This window comes from Myotis yumanensis, unplaced genomic scaffold (genome assembly GCF_028538775.1).
Source record: "Myotis yumanensis isolate MYYU_CA2020_CCGP unplaced genomic scaffold, mMyoYum1.0.hap1 SCAF_3, whole genome shotgun sequence".
NCBI classification, from domain to species: Eukaryota; Metazoa; Chordata; class Mammalia; order Chiroptera; family Vespertilionidae; genus Myotis; species Myotis yumanensis.
The window spans coordinates 88,055,961-88,076,844 of NW_027223754.1; the positions used below are offsets into that span (position 1 = coordinate 88,055,961).

The following is a 20,884-nucleotide window of genomic DNA, read 5'->3' on the forward strand; positions in this document are numbered from 1 at the left end:
CAGGGCTTCCATAGCCCAGAGGCTGGGTCTTCTTGGGGTCTCATACATTGAATGCCCCTGTTCGCAGCTTCTCTCCCTTCCCTCACAGAACTGGGCTCTGGGGTGGTTTCCAAGACCTGGCCGGTTTGGTTTAAACAAACTTGCACTGCGGGTGGTGCCCATAGCTTGTAGCAGGGGGGAAGGGCACTTTCTCTCCTTCCTAGGACTGTGCTGGCTGAACTCCCTGGGGAGCTCAGCTCGGTTCCCCCTAATGCAGCTGAAGGGCCCAGGACATGCCGGTCTATCTCCCAGTCCATAGCCCATTCCGGTTGCAATGCCTCAGCTGTTTGGCTTCCTGGCACCTCCTCGCTGACACACCAAGCAGGAGGGGCTGAAAATATAAATTCAGCCTGGCATGGCACTCCAGTCTTTCAGCGTGTCTGACCCGCGCTCGGAGGGGCCTCCACCCAGCTTCCCACCGGCCAAATAGCTGAGTCCTTTGCGCCCTCAGACCCAGTCGTAGGAGTACAAATTTTCAGCCCAGAGGCCTTCCCCTTTGCCGGGTCGCAGAAGAATGGGGGAGACCCAGCTGTTCTGCAGGTGGGGGTAGGTTTGCTACCCGTGTGCTCAAGTTGTGCAAGACTGACCGTCTTTCCCAAGCCACGCTGTCCAGCCCCCTTCCACTTTGCCCAAAGTTCTCCCGGAGAGCAAAGGGCTGCTCAGATTCACTGCTGGGTGTACCAAATAGATCCCTCCGCCAGCCCCAATCTTTGCCACGTGGTCCCTCCCTCACACGTGAATTGCAAGGATCTTCCCAGGCTGATGTTGTAAGAAAGAAATCCTTCTTTGCCTGGGATGGTGTGGTCTGAGACTTCCAGGTGGACTGGACCGAATCCCCACTGATTCCCACTGCCCAATCTACATGGGCTCCCCTTTCCTTCTCTGTTGCTCTGGATTGGGGATCCCTGTGGGGGCCGAGAATCCACCTCCCGGGGGATGGGGAGGTGGAGGTGGTGGTGGTGGTGGTGGTGGCTCTGCTGCTGCACCCACCCCCACCCCCGACCTGCTCGGCCCACCCAACATTGCACAGGTGTGTGAACTGGCTCACCCTCTCCATGTTTCCTCCTGTCCTTTCTCCACATTCCCTGCCTACAATATTTCAGACCAGCTAAACTTCAGCTGTTTTTTTTTTTAAAGCCAAGTTTAGCTGCAAGACTGGTCTGATGTTGGGAGCAAGTGGACGGGCTGTACTATGTATTTTTGTAAGGTAACTCAAATCTTCCTTCTTGAAAATCAATCATTTGTCTATGTGAAACTCCAATGTCACTCATAAGGAGTTGGCCCCCTCACCAATTCGAACGGCTGTCATTTTTGTTGGCTTCACAAGTTTGATAAAATATAAATTAGAAGCATTTATTTCATTGCTGGTTTCATTTTGGAAACAAAGACTAATAAGATTAAAAGTTGAAGCAACAACATGTTCTTTGGAAAAAAATTAATATAACATGCTCTACAGTATTTTGTGATTATTGGCTTTATTAACATAGCACAATTAATCTTAGATATAAAAATGTATAATTAACTATGTGATTATTACAAGTTAAAATTTATTCTCTGTTCCCTATATTGCCATTTAACTGGAAAAATAAATCAACAACGAAATCTTGCCATCTTACAATCAATTTGAAGTCGGTTGTTCAGGAATAACAATATAAAAGAAATTGTAGACTGGAATGTATTAAATTTTATCAAAACAAAAAGGTTTAATCCAGTCTGGCTCATAAAGCTAGAAAATAATGTTTATGATTTTTGAAAATTCATTGGAACTTTTTCCCTAAGCTGGTCCCTTTGGGATACATTTTCTTGAGTTCTACCCACGACTGCCACAGTAACAGTCCTGGGATCAGAACCCACACACTATTGAAAAATACCAGGTAGACCCAAAAGTAGAGCCAGTTGTTGGTGTTGAGGTTGGGGCTTCCCATCAGCCACTCCGGGGAGAAGGTCATCCACCCGCCATACAATTCACACACGCACAGAGTAATCTGTATGAAGTGCCTGTTAAAGAGAAAGAAACTAGGGATGAAACCGCCAGCTGGCACCCTGAGTGATGACAGCATCAACACAGTCTTCCAGGACAGAAAACCTCTCTGAAGGTGGACTTCAGCTTCCATGTGGTGCTCCTTTACAGGGCGAGTCAATCTAATCAATGAAGACCCCACGTTTTCCTTGAAGAAGCAGCACTGTCCTCTCTAGAAGACTATTCTCAGAGTTGAATAAGGTCTCTCGGGTATCCTCTTCTATTCTTAGGGAGATTCAATGAGACCTGGATGTGAATCTCTTTGTGAGCTACAATTTCACCTGTTGTAAAAGGGATAACAGTCCCTTTCTCAAATGACCTTTTGGAGATATATGAGATATGGTCCAGCCAGTGTGGCTCAGTGGTCGAGCATCGACCTGTGAACCAGGAGATCACGGTTCAATTCCCGGTCAGGGCACATGCCTGGGTTGCAGGCTTGATCCCCAGTGTGGGGTACGCAGGAGGCAGCCAATCAATGATTCTCTCTTATCATTGATGTTTCTATTTCTCTCTCCTTCTCCCTTCCTCTCTGAAATAATAAATATATATATATATTTTAAAATATGAGTATTATTAAAAAATGAGACATGTAGATAAAAGGCTGAGCACCTTGCCTGGCACAAAGTAAATACTCAACAATGCAGATATTATAAATGTTTGAAATAATAAACAAATGGGTGCATGTAGTAAGTCTCCAATCAAGACTCTGGAGTCAAAGACATGTCAAGGTATCGAGGAGAAATTTAATTTTTACTGCTGAGAATCTATGTAAAATTGGGTGGGGGAAAAGTGGATTAAATGACACTTGAGGTCTCTTTCAAATCTGAAATTTTATGATGAAGCTTTAAATAAATAAAACTTATTCAATACAAGATAGTAGAACGCTGAATGTAACTGCACCTCCTGATGTTGTTTCAGGGAATCATCCCCAGGTTAGCAAGCTATTTACCCCAGGTCACTCTGTCCTTACGGAGGAAAGGAAGGAAAAGGGAGGAAGGGTGGTTGAAAGTCTCAGAGTCTGACCGATGGATGGTGAGTCATCCACCTTTCTCCTTCCTCTCCCCATGCTTCTGCCTTCCTCATATCCTCAATACCCTCGAAAGGTTTCTTACTTATCTGGCATGTCTAACTCAGAATCACACAAGAGAATGTACTTTGTAGCAAGTGGAATAGGAGTTTTCTAGAGTGATTTGGGGATGGGGGAGAGGATGGAAATATTACCCTATCCTCCAGAATATCAGTGCAAATCATCCAGTGCTGCTAACACCAGGCTTGCCTATATAGTGCCTAGGTTGTTACCTCAATCATATTTCTCAGATGTTTTATTTTGAACTGTTTGAAATGGTCCCACTGGCACCATGATCCTTATCTAATAAGAAATAATTTTTGTTTCTACTCTACTTTTTGTCTAACAAGGAAATGTGATCATAATCTCCTTCAAATGTCACGTAAGCATTGGGACTGCTAATGTTTCTCCTCTTTTCAGCAGGATAGGAGCAGAGCACTTACCGATAATATTTCTCTTTGACTATGGCGTACATGAGGACCAATGCCAGAGACCCATCCAGGACAACAGTCAGAATTTCCACAGACACAATGGTTGGGTCAAAATTAACCCATCTTGCGTCAGCTTTGCCATATTCTTTCCCTAAAAACAAAGCACACTTTGTTACTTATCCTTTTTATGACAGTCAATGGAAATGACCCCTTTTCCCCCCCTTTAGGATGAGATAAAAGGAATAGCTACCATTCTCTCTGCATTCTTCAGAATGCCTTAGTGGAAGGCAAGAGAAGCCCTGAGACGAAATGCATTTGCCACCTAACACAAGTAACAATAACAATATTATGTTATACTAGAGGCCGGTGCACAAAATCCATGCACTGGGTTTGGGGGTGAGGTCCCTCAGCCAGGCCTGTGCCCTCTCACAGTCTGGGACCCCTCGCTCCTTACCACCCACCTGCTAGCTGCTCCTTAGTGCTGCCACGGAGGTTGCCGCCACCTCCACTGCACTCGCCAGCCATGAGCCCAGCTTCTGGCTGAGTGGTGCTCCCCCTGTGGGAGCACACTGACCACCAGGGGCAGCTCCTATGTTGAGCATCTGCCCCCTGGTGGTCAGTTCATAGCGACCAGTCATTCCACCGTTCGGTCGATTTGCATATTAGGGTTTTATTATATAGGATTGTTAAAATAATTTACAGTCTGCAAAGTGTTTTAACATGTGTGCCCTCTTCGCCCCCCCTTTCCATTATAAGTAGCAGAATTCTATATTAATTCAACATAATCAGATTTTGCAAAGACAATCCTATATAATAAAGAGGTGATATGCAAATTGACCATCACTCCAACACACAAGATGGCCACCACAAGATTGCCAGCAGGGGAGGGCAGTTGTGGGGGACCAGGCCTGCAGGGGAGGGCAGTTGTGGGTGATCAGGCCTTCAGAGGAGAGCAGTTGGAGGGGACCAGGCCTGCAGGGGAGGGCAGTTGGGGGGGACCAGGCCTTCAGGGGAGGAAAGTTGGGGGCGACCAGGCCTGCAGGGGAGGACAGTTAGGGGCAACCAGGCTGGCAGGGGAGTGGTTAGGGGGTAATCAGGCTGGCAGGCAGAAGCGGTTAGGGGTAATCTGGCAGGCAAGCAGACGAGCGGTTGGGAGCCAGCAGTCCCGGATTGTGAGAGGAATCTCAGATTGGAGAGGGTGTAGGATGGGCTGAGGGACACACCCCCATGCACAAATTTCATGCACCGGGCCTCTAGTCTTTAATAATTATCTTGTAAATACAATATAATTCCTTACTTTAAAATTTAAATATAAAGTCTGTAAGTATAATTTAAATATCAGAAAGTTATTATTAAGGATATGTTTATTAATAATTAAAGGAAATTAAGGGCTGAAGTGGACAGAAGGAAAGGGAGGGGAATAATATAGCCTGGACTACAGAATGAATCCAAAATGGACAAAAGAGGCATTTCAGTTTGTTACAGGGACAGATTCACTAATAATTACCACCAAATCCTCAATTGTGCAGATGGGGGAGTGGGCATGCCCTAAGAAATTTTCCAGACCCGCTGTCAGGATGGTTCTTTAGAAATCACCATGAGGTGTGCAAGCCTTTAGAGCTGGACTGAGAGCCAGGCACTGGGCGAGGCCATATTCCCCTTCCTCCCTCCTTTCTTTTTTTACCTTCCTTCTTTCTTTCTCTCTTTCCCTCCCTCCTCCCTCTCCCTTCTTCCTCCCTCTGTCCCTCTCTCCTTTCTTGACACACTCTCTCTCTTTCTCTCTGTAATATATTCTGGTCCTAAGATCTCAAATAATCAAAGTAAAAAAACCAAACGTTCCCACTTCTCTCCATTTAAATCTGTTCTCGCATTATTTAAAAAAGGTATGAATGGTCAAAAATTAGCAACATGTTCTGATTGGGCTGAGCTGCACAAAGTCCTAGTCCACTGGTTCTCAACCTTCCTAATGCCGCAACCCTTTAATACAGTTCCTCATGTTGTGGTGACCCCAACCATAAAATTATTTTCATTGCTACTTCATAACTGTAATTTTGCTACTGTTATGAATTGTAATGTAAATATCTGATATGCAGGATGTATTTTCACTGTTACAAATTGAACATAATTAAAGCATAGTGATTAATCACAAAAACAATATGTAATTATATACGTGTTTTCCGATGGTCTTAGGCGACCCCTGTGAAAGGGTCGTTCGACCCCCAAAGGGGTCGCGACCCACAGGTTGAGAACCGTTGCCCTAGTCTCTTACTGGCCAGAGTTAGGATCCATTGGGGGCCAGGGACAAAAGGGTTCTAATGAAGGGCTATTCTGAGAGAAGGGATGGCCAGGAAACAGGATTAGCTATTTAATGGAATAACACACAGACACAGCAGGCCAGGCAGAGCCTGTCAGCTTGTCCTCAGCCAACTGCCAGCTATGAACTAACTAGAAAACAACATAATAGTGAAAGCAAAAAATTTTCCTCTAAATTTAAACATATATACAATAGGCAAAATGTACCCTCTATGCATCCAAAAATCTAAGAAAACATCACAAATAAAATGTCAATGCTTTAGGATCTAAGAGGTTAGTGGGTGTTTAGACATTCAGAAACATAACACCATTCATTCATTCTTTAATTCAACAAATCTTTTGGGGCACACGGAAGGTTCTGTGCTGGCAACGACTGGGACACAACGCCTGCTGCACGTGGCTCACATTTTAGTGAGGTCGAACCATGCAGTGAGTGACGGTGACAGAGTGTGGGCACATGGAGAAGTGGCAGCTAAGCCAGACGAGGGAGGTGAGGTGTTTTGATCACTGCCTCTCACCTTGTGGGTGAGAGAAGGATCCCCCCCCTAGCGTCATGGGGATGACACAGTACACTACACACGACGCTGGGCAGGTGAGACTGATGGCCGATTCTTAGCCACATGCACTCCCAGCCTGGGGAGGAGGGCACTGCGTCATGCGGGCCATGTGGGGCTGCACTTGGAAATGGAATGACAAGGAGGGGCTGGCAGAGGCAGGCTGTGTAGTAACAAGAGGATGGGGTGACCTCTGGTCCCTGTGGCAGGAGGTGATGCCCGTTTGAATAATTCCGAGGGCTGGCAGGGAACTGAAGCCCACTACTCAGGGATGGTAGGCACTGTGCCTGGTCCCCGCCACATAGAAGGTCGTTTGGCTGAGGGACTTGATATGAGAAAGCAGGGTGGGGACGGGACTTGCAGGTAGGCCATTTGGGGCCCTCTGGATTTTACCAGATGTCAAGGCACACATGACACTGGACCTTCATTTCAGGCCTTACACCACACGGGGTGACTCCCGAACTGGGCGAAGGGGAAGGGTATGTCAGGGAAAAGCATGTGCAAAAGCCTGGAGCTCGAGAACATGGTGTGTCTAAACCTATATTTAATTCAGCAAAACTGAAGAATACTTCGGGAAGGGGGCGGAGGAAGCGGGGAGCCAAGGTTAATGCTGAGAGGAAGGCAGGGGGTTGGACAGTAATAGCAGGCCTTGCTACCTATCTGTCCCAGCATATCAAGCCTCTGGTATCTCCTCATCTACTGCTTAACCTTAACCATGTCTTTGCTGGTTAATTACAGCATTAACAAGCCTAATGCTGTGATCATTATCACTTACTTGGTGACTGACTGCCAGGTTTAGAGGAAAGGATGCACACGGAAGGCTGGAGTAGGTCTCCTGGACCCAAGCCACAGCCATGCCCTTCCCACAGAGCGGAGGTTCGGAGGTGATAGGGGCAACAAAGACTTTCTGACTCTTCTGAGCTTCTTCTCAACAGGGCCTCGAACTTGCGCTTTGTCCTTGGCCTTAGTCCAGTTTTAGCAAGAGCGGCAGAGTCAGTTTAGTAAAAGTCCCCCTTCTTGGTATCTTTCTTTTCCAGTTTTATTGATACAGTTGGCACACAGCGCTGTAAAGGTGTAAGTGTACAGCATAACGACCTGACTTACATATGTTGTGAGATGATCAGCATCCCTCATCTCATATAGATTTAAAAAAAGAAAATAATGATTTTTTGTTTTTTCCCTGTGATGAAAACTCTTAGGATTGACTTACTGTCTTAACAACTTACAGCAGTGTTAACTATAGATATCGCATTGTACATTACATACTTAGTACTATTTAATTTGTAACTGGAAGTTTGTATCTTTTGATCACCTTCGTCCAATTCTCCCACCCTCTACCCCCTGCCCCTGGTAACCACAAATGTGATCTCTTTTCCTGTGAGTTTGGATTTGTTTATTTGTTTGTTTTTTAGATTCCACGTAAAAGTGAGATCATACAGTATGTGTCTTTTCCTGTCTGACTTATTTCACTCAGCATAACTCCCTCAAGGTCCATCCACGTTGTCACAAACGGCAGGTTTTCCTTCTTCCTCAATGGCTGAAAAACATTCCATATACACCACATTTTCTTGACCCACTCACCAGTGATGAGCACTTAGGTTGCTTGCATGTCCTGGCTATTGTAAACAATGCTGCAATAAACATGGGGATGCAGACATCTGATCAAATTCCTTATCCCCCACCCTCTGCATCTTCTCACACCCGCCTGCCTTCAGCAAGAACCCTAGTAGTGGGGCTACCATGAATCCTCCTAGGCTTGATGTTTCTTCTTAGTAATTTTCCATCCACTAACCCCACCTTGGCCATAAATCTCCACCTCTCCTTGCTGTATTTGGAGTTGAGCCTGATCTCTCTCCTAATGCAAAGCCCTCCCCTGCGGTGGTCCCTCTTTTTTCTTTTTTTTAGTGATTTTATTTATTATTTATTAATTTTATTGTTGAGATTATTACAGATGTCCCTCTTTTTTGCCCCCATAGTTCCCCTCTACCCGGTTCCCACCCCACCCCAGGCCCTCGCCACCCTATGGTCTGTGTCCACAGGTAATGCATACATGCATTTAAGATCTTTGTCTAATCTCTTCCCGAACCCCCAACCCCTTCCCTCTGAGAATAAAAAATATGAACAACAAAGTGACAACAAATACATATCAATAAACAGCTGAACCTAAAAATCAAATGAATAAAAAAATGATGAACAGAGTAAACTGGTGAATGGAATAGAATCAGGGGCATGGAAATGGAACAGTCGGAAGGTCCCTCTTGAATAGTCTTTCTTAGCATTTTTTAACAAGTGTCATGAATAAGATTTTTTTTACAGCATCTACATAATGTTAACAGCCCAGTTCTACATTCTGCTGAATCAAAAGAGTCCACAGATCAACACTGGGAGGCCTTACCCCAGACCCTCTGAATCAGAATCTGCATTTTAAAAGTCTCAGGCAATCAGTGCTCTTTAAAGCCCAAGATGCACTACTTTATCATACCTATTGGATTTTCACATTCTCTAGAAGAAAGGGCACCCCCATGAGATGAGTTTTCACTTTTTATAGGTGAAAATGTAAATTGAAGATGACTGAGAAAGACTGAGTTAGACTTTACATTTCATGGGATTGAGCCAAATCTGGGCTGTTCCCTTTCTCTGATGCCAGCCAGAGCAGCCAGGATGGGAGGACAATGACAGACCGGGGGCCTCCAGCCCCTGGGCTTCCCGGCAGTTTATTCCAGCTCACTCATCGAAAAGGTGCACAGCTACACTTTGCTCAGTGCTGGACCTGAAGGAGCTGGATTCCAGGGGTGGGGCTCAGGCTCCTTGAGCTACTACTACTGGCTGGGACCTGAGAGGCATCAAAGATGATCCTGCAAGAGGCAGCCAATCAATGATTCTCATCACTGATGTTTCTCTCTCTCTCCCTCTCCCTTACTCTCTGAAATCAATGTTTGGCTTTAAGAAGCACTACCTGTGGCTCCATTATCTAGCAGACTTTCCTAACACTAGTGATAAATAGGAGTTCCAACACAGATCCTGGCTGGGGGATATGATTTCAGAATCAGAGAAGAAATGAGATAAACAGTGAGGTATTTCAGGCACAAAATCTGAAAGAAGTTATCCTGAGCAAGGCAGCTGGATGAGAGTGGCAAAGGACCCTGTTGTTACACAGCTCATATATTTGTCAGTGTTGACATAGTACATGGGAGGTAGTCAATACTAGCTCATTGAATGCTGATTAATAGTGAGCATGAGGAATATAAGAAAACTAGTTAATATCTCTGTAGAACAAGAAGATTTTTGGAAATTACCTATAAGACGTATTTGAAAGTTGATACTAAAAGTGTAAAAAACACCCAGTTTAAATAATGCAAACTCTTCAACTTGCACTCACTATAAACATTTAAAATATACATTTATTAAGATATAATTCATGTGCAATACTATTTACCTATTTAAAGTGTGCAATTCACCCAGCATGGTGACTCAGTGGTTGAGCATCGACCTATGAATCAGGAGGTCACGGTCCAATTCCTGGTCAGGGCATATACCCGGGTTGCGGGCTTGATCCCGTGCAACAGGCAGCCAATCAATGATTCTCATCATTGATGTCTCTCTCTCTCTCTCTCTCTCTCTCTCTCTCCCCCCTCCTTCCTCTCTGAAATCAATAAAAATATATTTAAAAATAAAAAAGTGTACAATTAAATGGATTTTAGTAAATTCACAGATTTGAATCACCACAATCTAATTTTAGAGTATTTCATTACCCACCAGAAGAAATCTATATCTTTTATCAGTCACTCTCCATTTCTCTCCAACATCCGTTCCCCACCTCTCCTAGGAAGCCACTAATTTATAATCTGTCTCCCATAGATTCACCTACTCTGGACATCTATAATAATAAAAGGGTAATATGCTAATTAGATCGGATGTCTTCCGGACATCATTCCGGATGTCCTTCCTGACGAAGCCGGGGCCAGAGGGAAGCCAGCCAGGGTCCCGGTGGCTGCGGGTGGACCAAGGGAAGCCAGACCGGGTTCTGGGTGCCTGTGGGTGGCCAGAGGAGGGAAGCAGCCCAGGTCCTGGGTGCCAGAGGGAAGCCAGTGCCAGAGGGAAGCAGGTGCTGGCAGCCGGGGGAAGGAAGGCCTACTCTTGCACAAATTTTCATGCATTGGGCCTCTAGTTTTATATAAATGGAATCATACAAGATGGGATACAGGTACTAATACAGTCACACTTGGAATAAATCTCCTCAAACATTTCAAAGGTAAATATTTGAAATTACTTACACAAGGAAGCAATGAAGCTATCAGAATCAGCAATGTTTCCCATGAAAGACAAGTAGACAAAAGAGCCTTCCTAGAGAGAAGAAAATCAAATAAAAAATGCTCTAATTTAGCATCACAACCCCAGGATGGCACCACAAGTACATGGCACTGCCTGGGAGCATCCCTTCCCCCTCCCACCTCAGTTGGTACCTTCAGAGCACCACACTTACATAACCCCATGGGGTGTTATCCTGGAGTGCGGTCCCTGACCTTGGAAATGGATGAATCCAAAGCTAATGTTCATATAATAAATGCTATTTTTCAATGATTGGCATTATAAAATAAGGGGTGTATTCTTATGGGGGAAAATAAGTTGAAATTTTTCCACAAGGAAAGAGCTTAAATGTTATATTAAATAGGCTAAATTCTGGATTAGTCTAACAAATTTATTATACTTTTGAGAAGTACCTCACAGCAGTTCATTTTGTCTCACTTCACAAAAAAGTCCAAGATCTCTCTTAACGAAAGTGGCATTCAAATATCTATATCATAGTTAAATTAGTTATTTTTCCTGCCTAAGGGCAGACCTAGGAAAGTTTTAAATGCTTACAGGCTACATTTTAAATTTTAGGTAATGAAATATTTGTAATTACACCGAGCATTTCCCCTTCGCTGATGTATTTCTTCGCACTAAAGTTTCAAAAACCAATGAACTAGAATTCACTGGGATATTTGATTGTCATGTTGCTTCTTGGAACAAATTCTGTTGCTGGTCAATACTACTACTTTTTTTCTCACTTCTTTTTACCAAAGCAATCACTTATATGACATTAAAATTGTGTCTCTGACTAATCCTTGCTCATTTCCAGTACCACTTCCCAGAGGTTAACACTTATAACCACTTCTGTCGGTAGTTCTGGGGATTATCTCTATAACTTACACTATTTCTTTCTTTTCTTTTTTGGTTAATCCTCACTGGTACTTTCATATAGGGCCAACCAGCATGAGTTGCAAAGTGATCTGCAGATGGCTGCTACTTGTGCTGAGCTTGGAGGTGCCCATGCGAGGCCCAGCTGTGAACCAAGGCTAGACAACTCAGTTTCGCACCATATGTCTCTGCAGATGGCTGCTGCCCCAGCCCTAGAGCTCAGAGGCAATGAGTCCAACTAAGTCTATACACAGGTTCTTTAAGAGGAAGTGCCTGAGACTCCAGAAGTGCTCTGTCTCCCTCAGCCTCAATCCTCCCTGGTTTTTACAGCCAGAAGTTATGGTGACTTCTCTTCTTGGCACTGGAATCCTGGGGTGGGGCTGGTATCCCTTGCACCTCAGAGATATCCCTCCCAATTTTTATCCACCACATGTGGGTGTGAAACGAGCCTGTTCCATATCTTCACCCCTCCTACCAGTCTCTGTCTGGCTTATTCTTTAATTCTCTAGTCCTAAGAGTTCTATTCAGCCAGATTTCAGGTGGTTCTGAATGACGGTTATTGGAGGATGTGAATACTATGTTTACCTATATCACCATCTTGCCCAGAAGTCCTAAATGTCTGTGTGTTTTCTTTTGTTTGTTTGTTTGTTTTTTCCCACCTGTTCTATGGTATTTTTGTTATAGCAGCCCAAGCTGGCTGAGAGAGTAAGCGCTGGTGAGGATGTGGAACAACTGGAACCTCAAGTATTGTTGGTGGAAATGGAAAATTGTAGAGCCACTTTGGAAAACAATTTGGCAGTTCCTACTCTAGTTAAAGAATCCCACTCCTCGGCACTTACCCAGGATAAATAAATGTCCACAACAAAGATCTGTAAGCAAATACTCATAACAGCACAATTTATAACAGTAAAAAACTAGAAACAACCCAATTGTTGATTAACTGGAAAACAGAAAAATAAATTGGTATATATCCATATATTGGGATACTATTAAGTAAATTATGCTAAATAAAAGACTACATACTATATAGTTTCATTTATATGAAATTCTAGAAACAGCATACCTTTAATAACAAGAAAGCAGATCAGTGTTTCTTGTCTTTGTTAACATTATCAATATTACATACATCAGCCAGATTCTAAACCCCATGATCATCTCCACTCCCAATGTATAAGCGATCACTTTGACTTACACAATTCTCCCCTTGAAAGTCTCTTATACTTACTTAGTTTTCTTCCCCACTTTAACTTTCACCACACCTTAGTGCAGCTCTTTTTCATCTCACTCCTAAAATACTGCAATTGCTGATCTTTTTGCTCCTTTTAACTAGCTTTTCCAATCCACCCTGCACCATATTGGGAGAGAATACTCCATAAATATGCACTGTCTGGGGTCTCTGGGCACAGGCATTTACACCAACTGAGGAGACATTATATGAGGAGACATTCCAGGCTGGTAAAGCTTAGAGACCTCTCCTCCTAAAATGTTCCAGGGTGATAGACGTAAAGATCTTGCCCCCTCCTCCCCAGAGAAGATCTGTTTACATTCTAGAGTAAAGGTCTTTCTCCAGAGAAGTATGAGCAGGTCACCAGCAGCTACATAAGATGGGAGCCTAATTTGGGGTTCCTCCCCTGTCATGTACCCACTGCATGTGCAGGTACCATCTGGCCCTCCCTGCATTGCCCATGGTACTTGAAGAATTAACCTGGTTAACTTGTAAAAAGGTTGAAATCTCAGACCCTTTACAGTTTCTGATTTAACACATTTCCACCAAATTATCTTTAGAAAGATCTGCTTTGGCCATGCTACTCCCTTGGCTGAAACTCATCAACAGCTTCCTACTACAGAATAAAATTCAAAGTCTCACATATCATTCCAGGTCCCTTAACTGTTCCCCAAATTTATTCCTTAGGTAAACCCTGTGTTCTAGTCAATTTGGACTTCAAGGTCTTGCCCAAACACATGAATACACATCCGCCTTTATGCTGTGGCCACACCTAGAATGCTGTTCTTAGGTTGCAGATGAGGAAAAAACCATGAAGCCCCCGTGCACGAAATGCCCACAGCAACCTTTGAGGAACAGTGAACCACACCATTGGTTTTTTATGTACTAGTTAGTATATTGTCATGGCTCCTACCAGTGTACTGGTGGGAAACTGGGCTACCTTCACCCTAGGCCCATTGTCGGCAAACTGTGGCTCGCAAGCCACATGCGGCTCTTTGGCCCCTTGAGTGTGGCTCTTCCTAAGCCTTAGGAGTACCCTAATTAAGTTAATAATAATGTACCTACCTATATAGTTTAAGTTTAAAAAAATTTGGCTTTCAAAAGAAATTTCAATCGTTGTACTGTTGATATTTGGCTCTGTTGACTAATGAGTTTGCTGACCACTGCCCTAGGCCTACCCAACTGCCCTGAAGACCAGTGCGGTAGCCTGAGGTAACCACATTCTGATTGGACATCAGGGAGCTGAACTACCTCTGGGAATGCTGGGCTTGGAACTCTGTGGACAGAGGAGCTCTGCATTTGATGGCGGCCATTAATCCCAACATCTACCATTTGAGAAGTGAAGTTTACATTAATTTAAGAGAAGAGACCAAGATGGCGGCGTAGGTAAACACCGGAGACCGCTGCCGCAAACAACCATTTCAAAAATACAACTAAAAGACGGAACGGACATCACCCAGAACCACAGGAAGGCTGGCTGAAGAGAGACTCTACAACTAGAAGGAAAGAGAACAGCAAACCGAGGCTCAGAGGAGGCGCAGTGTGGAAAATACAAAGGTACCGAGGTGTGCGCGAAAGCGGGCTGGTGGCTGAGGGCGCGGTTGTCGTTTTCGGTCGGGAGTGAGTCTCAGACTCTGGGCTCCAGATCCGGGCGAGTCTCTAGGGACCCAGACTCAAACGGGAGAAGCGGGATTATCCGGCATCAGTTGGAACCTGAGGGCAGCTTTCTCTCCGAAGTTTGCAGCGGCTCCCGGGGTTCTGAGAAGCAGAGCCTCTGGGAACGGGACTGAGAGCGGCCATAACTGCTCCCTCCGCCCGCCCTGTTGATCCCGCCCCGCCCAAACCCTGCGCACAGCCATTTGCTGGATCGCCTCAGGCAAAGGCTGGATTAGCGCCTCCCCAGAAGGCAGACGTTTTCCACACAGCTGATTCCTACAGCCAGTCGGCCTGGTGGTCAAATCCCTCTAGTGTTAACTACAACAATTAAGGCTTGGCTAGAACAAGACTGCGCACAAAGACCACAAGGGGGTGCACCAAGAAAGCATAAAAGATGCGGAGACAAAAAAACATGACAGAAATGGAGGATATGGAGCTAAGAATCGCAATTTTGAGGGCTTGCTATAAACTTGAGCAGAGCCTCACGAAAACTAATGAGACCCTCGATGCTACAATAAAGAAATTAGAAAGTAAGCATACACGGACTGAAATAAAGAATATTATACCAAATAGCAGACCAGAGGAGCACAAGAATCAAACCAAAGATTCGACTAAAAACACCCAACTGGAAAAGCAAAATGAAAAAAGAATCCGAAAGTGTGAAGATAGTGTAAGGAGCCTCTGGGACAGCTTCAAGCGCACTAATATCAGAATAATAGGGGTGCCAGAAGATGAGAGACAGCAAGATATTGAAAACCTATTTGAAGAAATAATGGCAGAAAACTTCCCCCACCTGGTGAAAGAAATGGACTTACAGGTCCAAGAAGCGCAGAGAACCCCAAACAAAAGGAATCCAAAGAGGACCACACCAAGACACATCATCATTAAAATGCCAAGAGCAAAAGACAAAGAGAGAATCTTAAAAGCAGCAAGAGAAAGAGACTCAATTACCTACAAGGGAATACCCATACGACTGTCAGCTGATTTCTCAACAGAAACTTTGCAGGCCAGAAGGGAATGGCAAGAAATATTCAAAGTACTGAATACCAAGAACCTACAACCAAGATTACTTTATCCAGCAAAGCTATCATTCAGAATTGAAGGTCAGATAAAGAGCTTCACAGATAAGGAAAAGCTAAAGGACTTCATCACCACTAAACCAGTATTATACGAAATGCTGAAAGGTTTCCTTTAAGAAGAGGAAGAAGAAAAAGGTAAAGATACAAATTGTGAACAACAAACATGCATCTATCAACAAGTGAATCTAAGAATCAAGTGAATAAATAATCTGATGTACAGAATGAACTGGTGATTACAATGAATCAGGGACATAGAAGGGGAATGGACTGACTATTCTTGGAGGGGGAAGGGGAATGGGAGATGCGGGAAGAGACTGGACAAAAATCGTGCACCTATGGATGAGGACAGTGGGTGGGGAGTGAGGGCGGAGGGTGGGGTGGGAACTGGGAGAAGGGGAGTTATGGGAAAAAAAGAGGAACAAATGTAATCAGAACAATAAAGATTTAATTAAAAAAAAAAAAAAAACAGAAGTGAAGTTTACAGGGATAAGGAGAGACAGCCCAGGTTCTAGTGTGAACAAGTGAATTGTGGCTTCAGTTTTCCACCAAGCTTTATATTCCAGTCTTAGCTCAGGCCACATTTCTGGGTCTTCTGGCAATAAACTCCCAACCAAAGATAATACAGGCCTGCATTTTTAAAAAATATTTTTATTGATTTCAGAGAGGAAGGGAGAAGGAGAGAGAGATAGAAACATCAGTGATGAGAGAGAACCATTGATCGGCTGCCTGCACTTCCCCCACTGGGGATCAAGCCCACAACTCAGGCAGGCATGTGCCCTTGACCAGAATCAAACCCAGGACCCTTCGGTCCACAGGCCGACACTCTATCCACTGAGCCAAACCAGCTAGGGCCAGGCCTGCATTTTTTTGCAGGCCTCAACCACTTAATTTAAGTGCTCTCCTCACCAATCTCTAGAATATGTGTACAAAGATGCTGGTTGAAGCACTGTGTGTAAGTAGCTAAATAAAAATATTCCTATTAAGCCCTAGCTGGTTTGGTTCAGTTGATAGAGCATCGGCCTGCAGACTGAAGGGTCCCAGGTTCGATTCCCGTCAAGGGCACATGCCCCGGGTTGTGTGCTCGGTCCCCAGTGGCGGGGGTGCAGGAGGCAGCCAATCAATGAGTCTCTTTCATCATTGATGTTTCTATCTCTCTCCCTCTCCCTTTCTCTCTGAAATCAATAAAAAAATATTTTAAAAAATATGTCTAGTAATATGAGCTGATTAACTTTTCATGTTTCCTCAACTGTAAGATATAGCCCAATTTCAGAGATATAAGATATCAATATATGGACCACAGTGGGTATGTCACTGATTATTTTAATATGTTAAAAATGTGCATTTTAGAATTAAAGAACTAAGGCATGGCGCATCATAAAGTGGAACATTTTGCAGCTGGGACAGGTAATGGCACAAGGTAGGGCTGGGTAGGGGACATTTCCTTCGGAACAGGGAGGAGGAAAAACAGGGCAATGACTCCACACATTGGGATACACCTCAAGGTGCCACAGTGGAGATGTGTGTGGTGTTACCTGTAACAGTCTGTGCTTCAAAAGTAGACTAGATTTTAAACTAGGTGGACATATGGGTATATGTTTTAGTATTTTAATACATTTTTGTATGTCTAAAATCCTATGTAATAAAGGGGTTATATGCAAATGGACCGAACGGCGGAACGACTGGTCGCTATGATGTGCACTGACCACCAGGGGGGCAGACGTTCAACACAGGAGCTACCCCCTGGTGGTCAGTGCACTCCCACAGGGGGAGCGCTGCTCAGCTACAAGCCGGGCTGCAGCTCTAAGGATGTCCGACTAGCGGGCCTAAGCCATCAGTCCCCAAGGACTCCCGGACTGCTAAAGGGTGCAGGCCGGGCAGAGGGAACCCCACCTCCAGTGCACGAATGTCGTGCACTGGGCCTCTAGTATGTAATAATATTTTCTTCTCTCAGTGGGCCTAGCAACCTATTTTACTGCCCCTGTTCTTTGGAAGAATTTGTGTCCAATGACAGCTAAAAAACCAATTCTATAAATAAAGGAGTTGAGGACAATATTCACTGTCTCTTAGCTTAACTATTAGGAAAAAGGAATTTCATCATTCCAGAAACACCTGATATGTACACATATCCAACTAACATACAGACCTAGATGATTATTGAAAATTTTGCTTTCTATTTCTTTCTCAATACTATAGACCAACCATTTTCAATCTTTTTCATCTCATGGCACATATAAAATAATTACTAAAATTCTGTAGCACACCAAAAAATATATATTTTTGGCTGACCTGACAAAAAATAGGTATAATTTTGATTCATTCACACCGGGTAGCTATTGTTGTGTTGGATGTTGTCATTTTTTTTTTTTTTTTGATAACCTAAGGGGCAAGAGGTCAGTGCCCTTGACTAAACAGATTGCATGTTTTAAAAATTCTTGTGGCACGGGGGTTGAAAATCACTGCTATAGACGTTGGCTTCACATTAGCCACGGGCTTGCCTAGATTTAAGCAAGGTCAAATTTGCAAAAAAGATACTTTGGCATAATTAAAATAACTTTAAGAAAAAGTGTGTGCATGGGGGAGAGGTATTTTAATAGAATTCCCTTAACTACAACCCTCCTGGCCATTTATAAAATGAGTTCCATTTTTAGGGGCACACTTCCTAAACCCTGGTGTAATACAGTCTTTGTAGCCAGACTAAACAAACGCAGAACCACGCCAGCGTGTGGCACTGCAGTCACCTAACTTTGCAGGGCCTGATTTCTCCTCTGTAAAATGGGGACAATGATAACTGGTGTATGGGGTGTTGTAAAGATACAAAAAGTTAATACACAGTATTATTCATGGCACACATTCGTCACCCAATAAATGCCATGACCATTAAGGCACAGGGGCGGGTCTGACACAGCGCAGTGCGCCTAAGCTCTCCAGCTCCCACTGGGGCACTGAAAAACTCTATTTTCAGGTCAACATTTAGTGTAAGTTACAAAGTCGAGTAAGCCAAGACCCTGAGTAGCTTACACTCAAACTAATATAACAGGGCCCAGAAATCACTATTTTCAGGTTTTTATTTGGCTTACAAAAGCGGGGGGGGGGGGGGGGGGGGGGCCACTAAGGAAGCTGCGCTCTTTAGAGACTTGGGAACTCGGAGAGGGGCAGCCTCCGGCCAAGGCCAGGCCCACAGCGGCTCCCGGTCCTCCCCGCGGCTCCGCAGACCTCCCGCCCTGGGATGGGGCTGCCCCCAGGTCCCGTCCTTTTCGGGGACTCCCTGGGACGACGGAGGGAAGAGTCCCTAGAGAGGCGCTGTCCGCTCGCGCCGGCGGCGCCGGAGGCGACAGCACTTACCAGAGCGCAGTGCACCAGGGCGTCGTAGCAGAGCCAGGCGAGCGCCGCGCGGTCCGCCGCTCCCCGCCCGCGGCCCAGGCGCAGGCCCAGCGCGCAGCCCGCGGCCAGCAGCGCGGCGCACAGCAGCAGCGAGCCGCCCGCCGCGGTTCCCAGCCCCGGCCCCGCGCCCATGCCGCCTGCTCCCTTCTCCCCTGGCGACCCCTACAGCCCGCCAGGAAGGTAGAGCCGAGAAAAGGGGGTGGGACGTGGGGGCGGGAGGCCGGGTCTCCCGATGGGGCGGAGCTTCTGGTCGGGGCGGGGGCGCGCCGAGGCTTCCCTTCCCGCCTCGCTCCTGGCTACCCAACCAGCTGAGCCTGAGGTTTCCTGGAGTCTGTATCCTGCTCAAGAACTCACATAACTGCCTGTCCAAACCTGTTCCCAGACCAAACCCAAAGGACTGGTAATATAGGGCTACACTTTTTTGTTGTTGTTAATCCTCATCCCAGGATATTTTTTCATTGGTTTTTGGAGAGAATGGAAGGGAGGGGGAGAGACACACAGAGAGAAACATCTATTTGTCTCAGATTGATTTGGTTGCCTCCTGCAGGAGCCCGACCAGGGCCTGTGATGGAGCCTACAACCCAGGCACCTGCCCTTGACCGGAATGGAACCCGGGATCCTGCAGTCCGCGAGTGGATGCTTTATCCACTGAACCAAACTAGCCACACTTTTTTATGCAGTTTTATTTTTAACCAGGTTCAAAACCGTAAGCTACAAAGTGAAGCTCAAATGGTGTAAATTTTGCCAACAGACTGGGTAGAATTTTGGGGACAAAAGGTTCTAATTTGGCCCTTGCAAGTCTTGCAGGAGAGGTGATGGCCAAGGGAGTTTTCAGCCACCAGCCACCCATTTCTTTAAAATCCAGAAAAGCATTGAAAGTATGGGGGAGAGGAGCAATAGGTCAAATCGGCGTGGCACTAGGTGCTTTCATCTCCGTTATCTCATCTAACATCCCAACAACTCTGGGAGATCAGTGTTTTCCTATTTTACAATATGAAAACGGGCCCAGGCAGGCCCAGGACCGAATCTCCATCATGTTAACCGTCCTCTCTACTTTTGCTAACATCTTATTTTTCTTCTTTTTAAAATTTGCTCTTAACTGTTTTCCCCGCTCCTTTCCTTAGGCCTCTGCCATGTAGATACTTAACCCTGGATAAAGGAGTCAGAGTTTAAAAAGATTGCAACCCTTATTGACGATGTCTGTGTTTTTAATTTTGGGTAGCCAGGTGAAATACAGGATGCTCAGATAAATTTTAATTTCAGATTAAAAAGGGATTACTTTTAAAGTGTATATTTATACTAAAGTATCACTAGGGCACTTATGCTAAAAAGATTTGTTGTTTTAAAATGTGGTATATACACACAATGGAATATTATTCAGCCATAAAAAGGAATGAAATTCTGACACATGCTACTACATGGAAGTGCCTTGAGGACATTATGCTAAGTGAAATAAGCTAGTCACAAAAAAAGTCACATTTAATGAGGTATCTAAAGTAGTCACATTCCTAGAAAATAGAATGGTGATTGCCAGTGACTGGGGAGAAAGGTAATTGTTTAATGGCTATAGAGTTTCAGTTTTGCAAGATGAAAAGGTTCTGGAGTGTTGGTTCACAATGTAAAAATACTCAACATACTGCACTGTACACTTAAAAATGGTTAAGATGATACGTTTTTTGTTATGTGTGTTTTACCACAATCAAAAACATACTTCTGGGACTGAACACAAGTTCAGTAACTTTCTCCTCTAGTTACTCCCTATATCATTTTTTATCTACACTAATAAAAGAGAAAGATGCAAATTGACCATACCTTTTTGACACCCACCAGCCAATCAGGAGTGATTATGCAAACTAACCCAACAAAGATGGTGGGTTAATTTGCATATGCAGGTGCCAAGTGGTCGGGGGTGGGACACTTTGGCAACGACACAGATGTT

At 44.7% G+C, this 20,884-nt stretch overlaps 1 protein-coding gene across 1 annotated transcript; it reads right to left on the reverse strand.

Annotated features, from left to right (window-relative positions):
- Positions 1–1,492: 1,492 nt before the first annotated feature.
- Positions 1,493–19,115, reverse strand: EBPL (EBP like). Its single transcript, XM_070407473.1, has 4 exons — positions 18,907–19,115; positions 10,698–10,767; positions 3,569–3,707; positions 1,493–2,037 (listed from the first exon to the last, which is right to left on the reverse strand). Exons 1-4 carry the CDS (start codon positions 19,075–19,077, stop codon positions 1,797–1,799), a joined length of 621 nt encoding a protein of 206 aa, XP_070263574.1. The 5' UTR covers positions 19,078–19,115; the 3' UTR covers positions 1,493–1,796.
- Between the last annotated feature and the right edge of the window lie 1,769 nt (positions 19,116–20,884).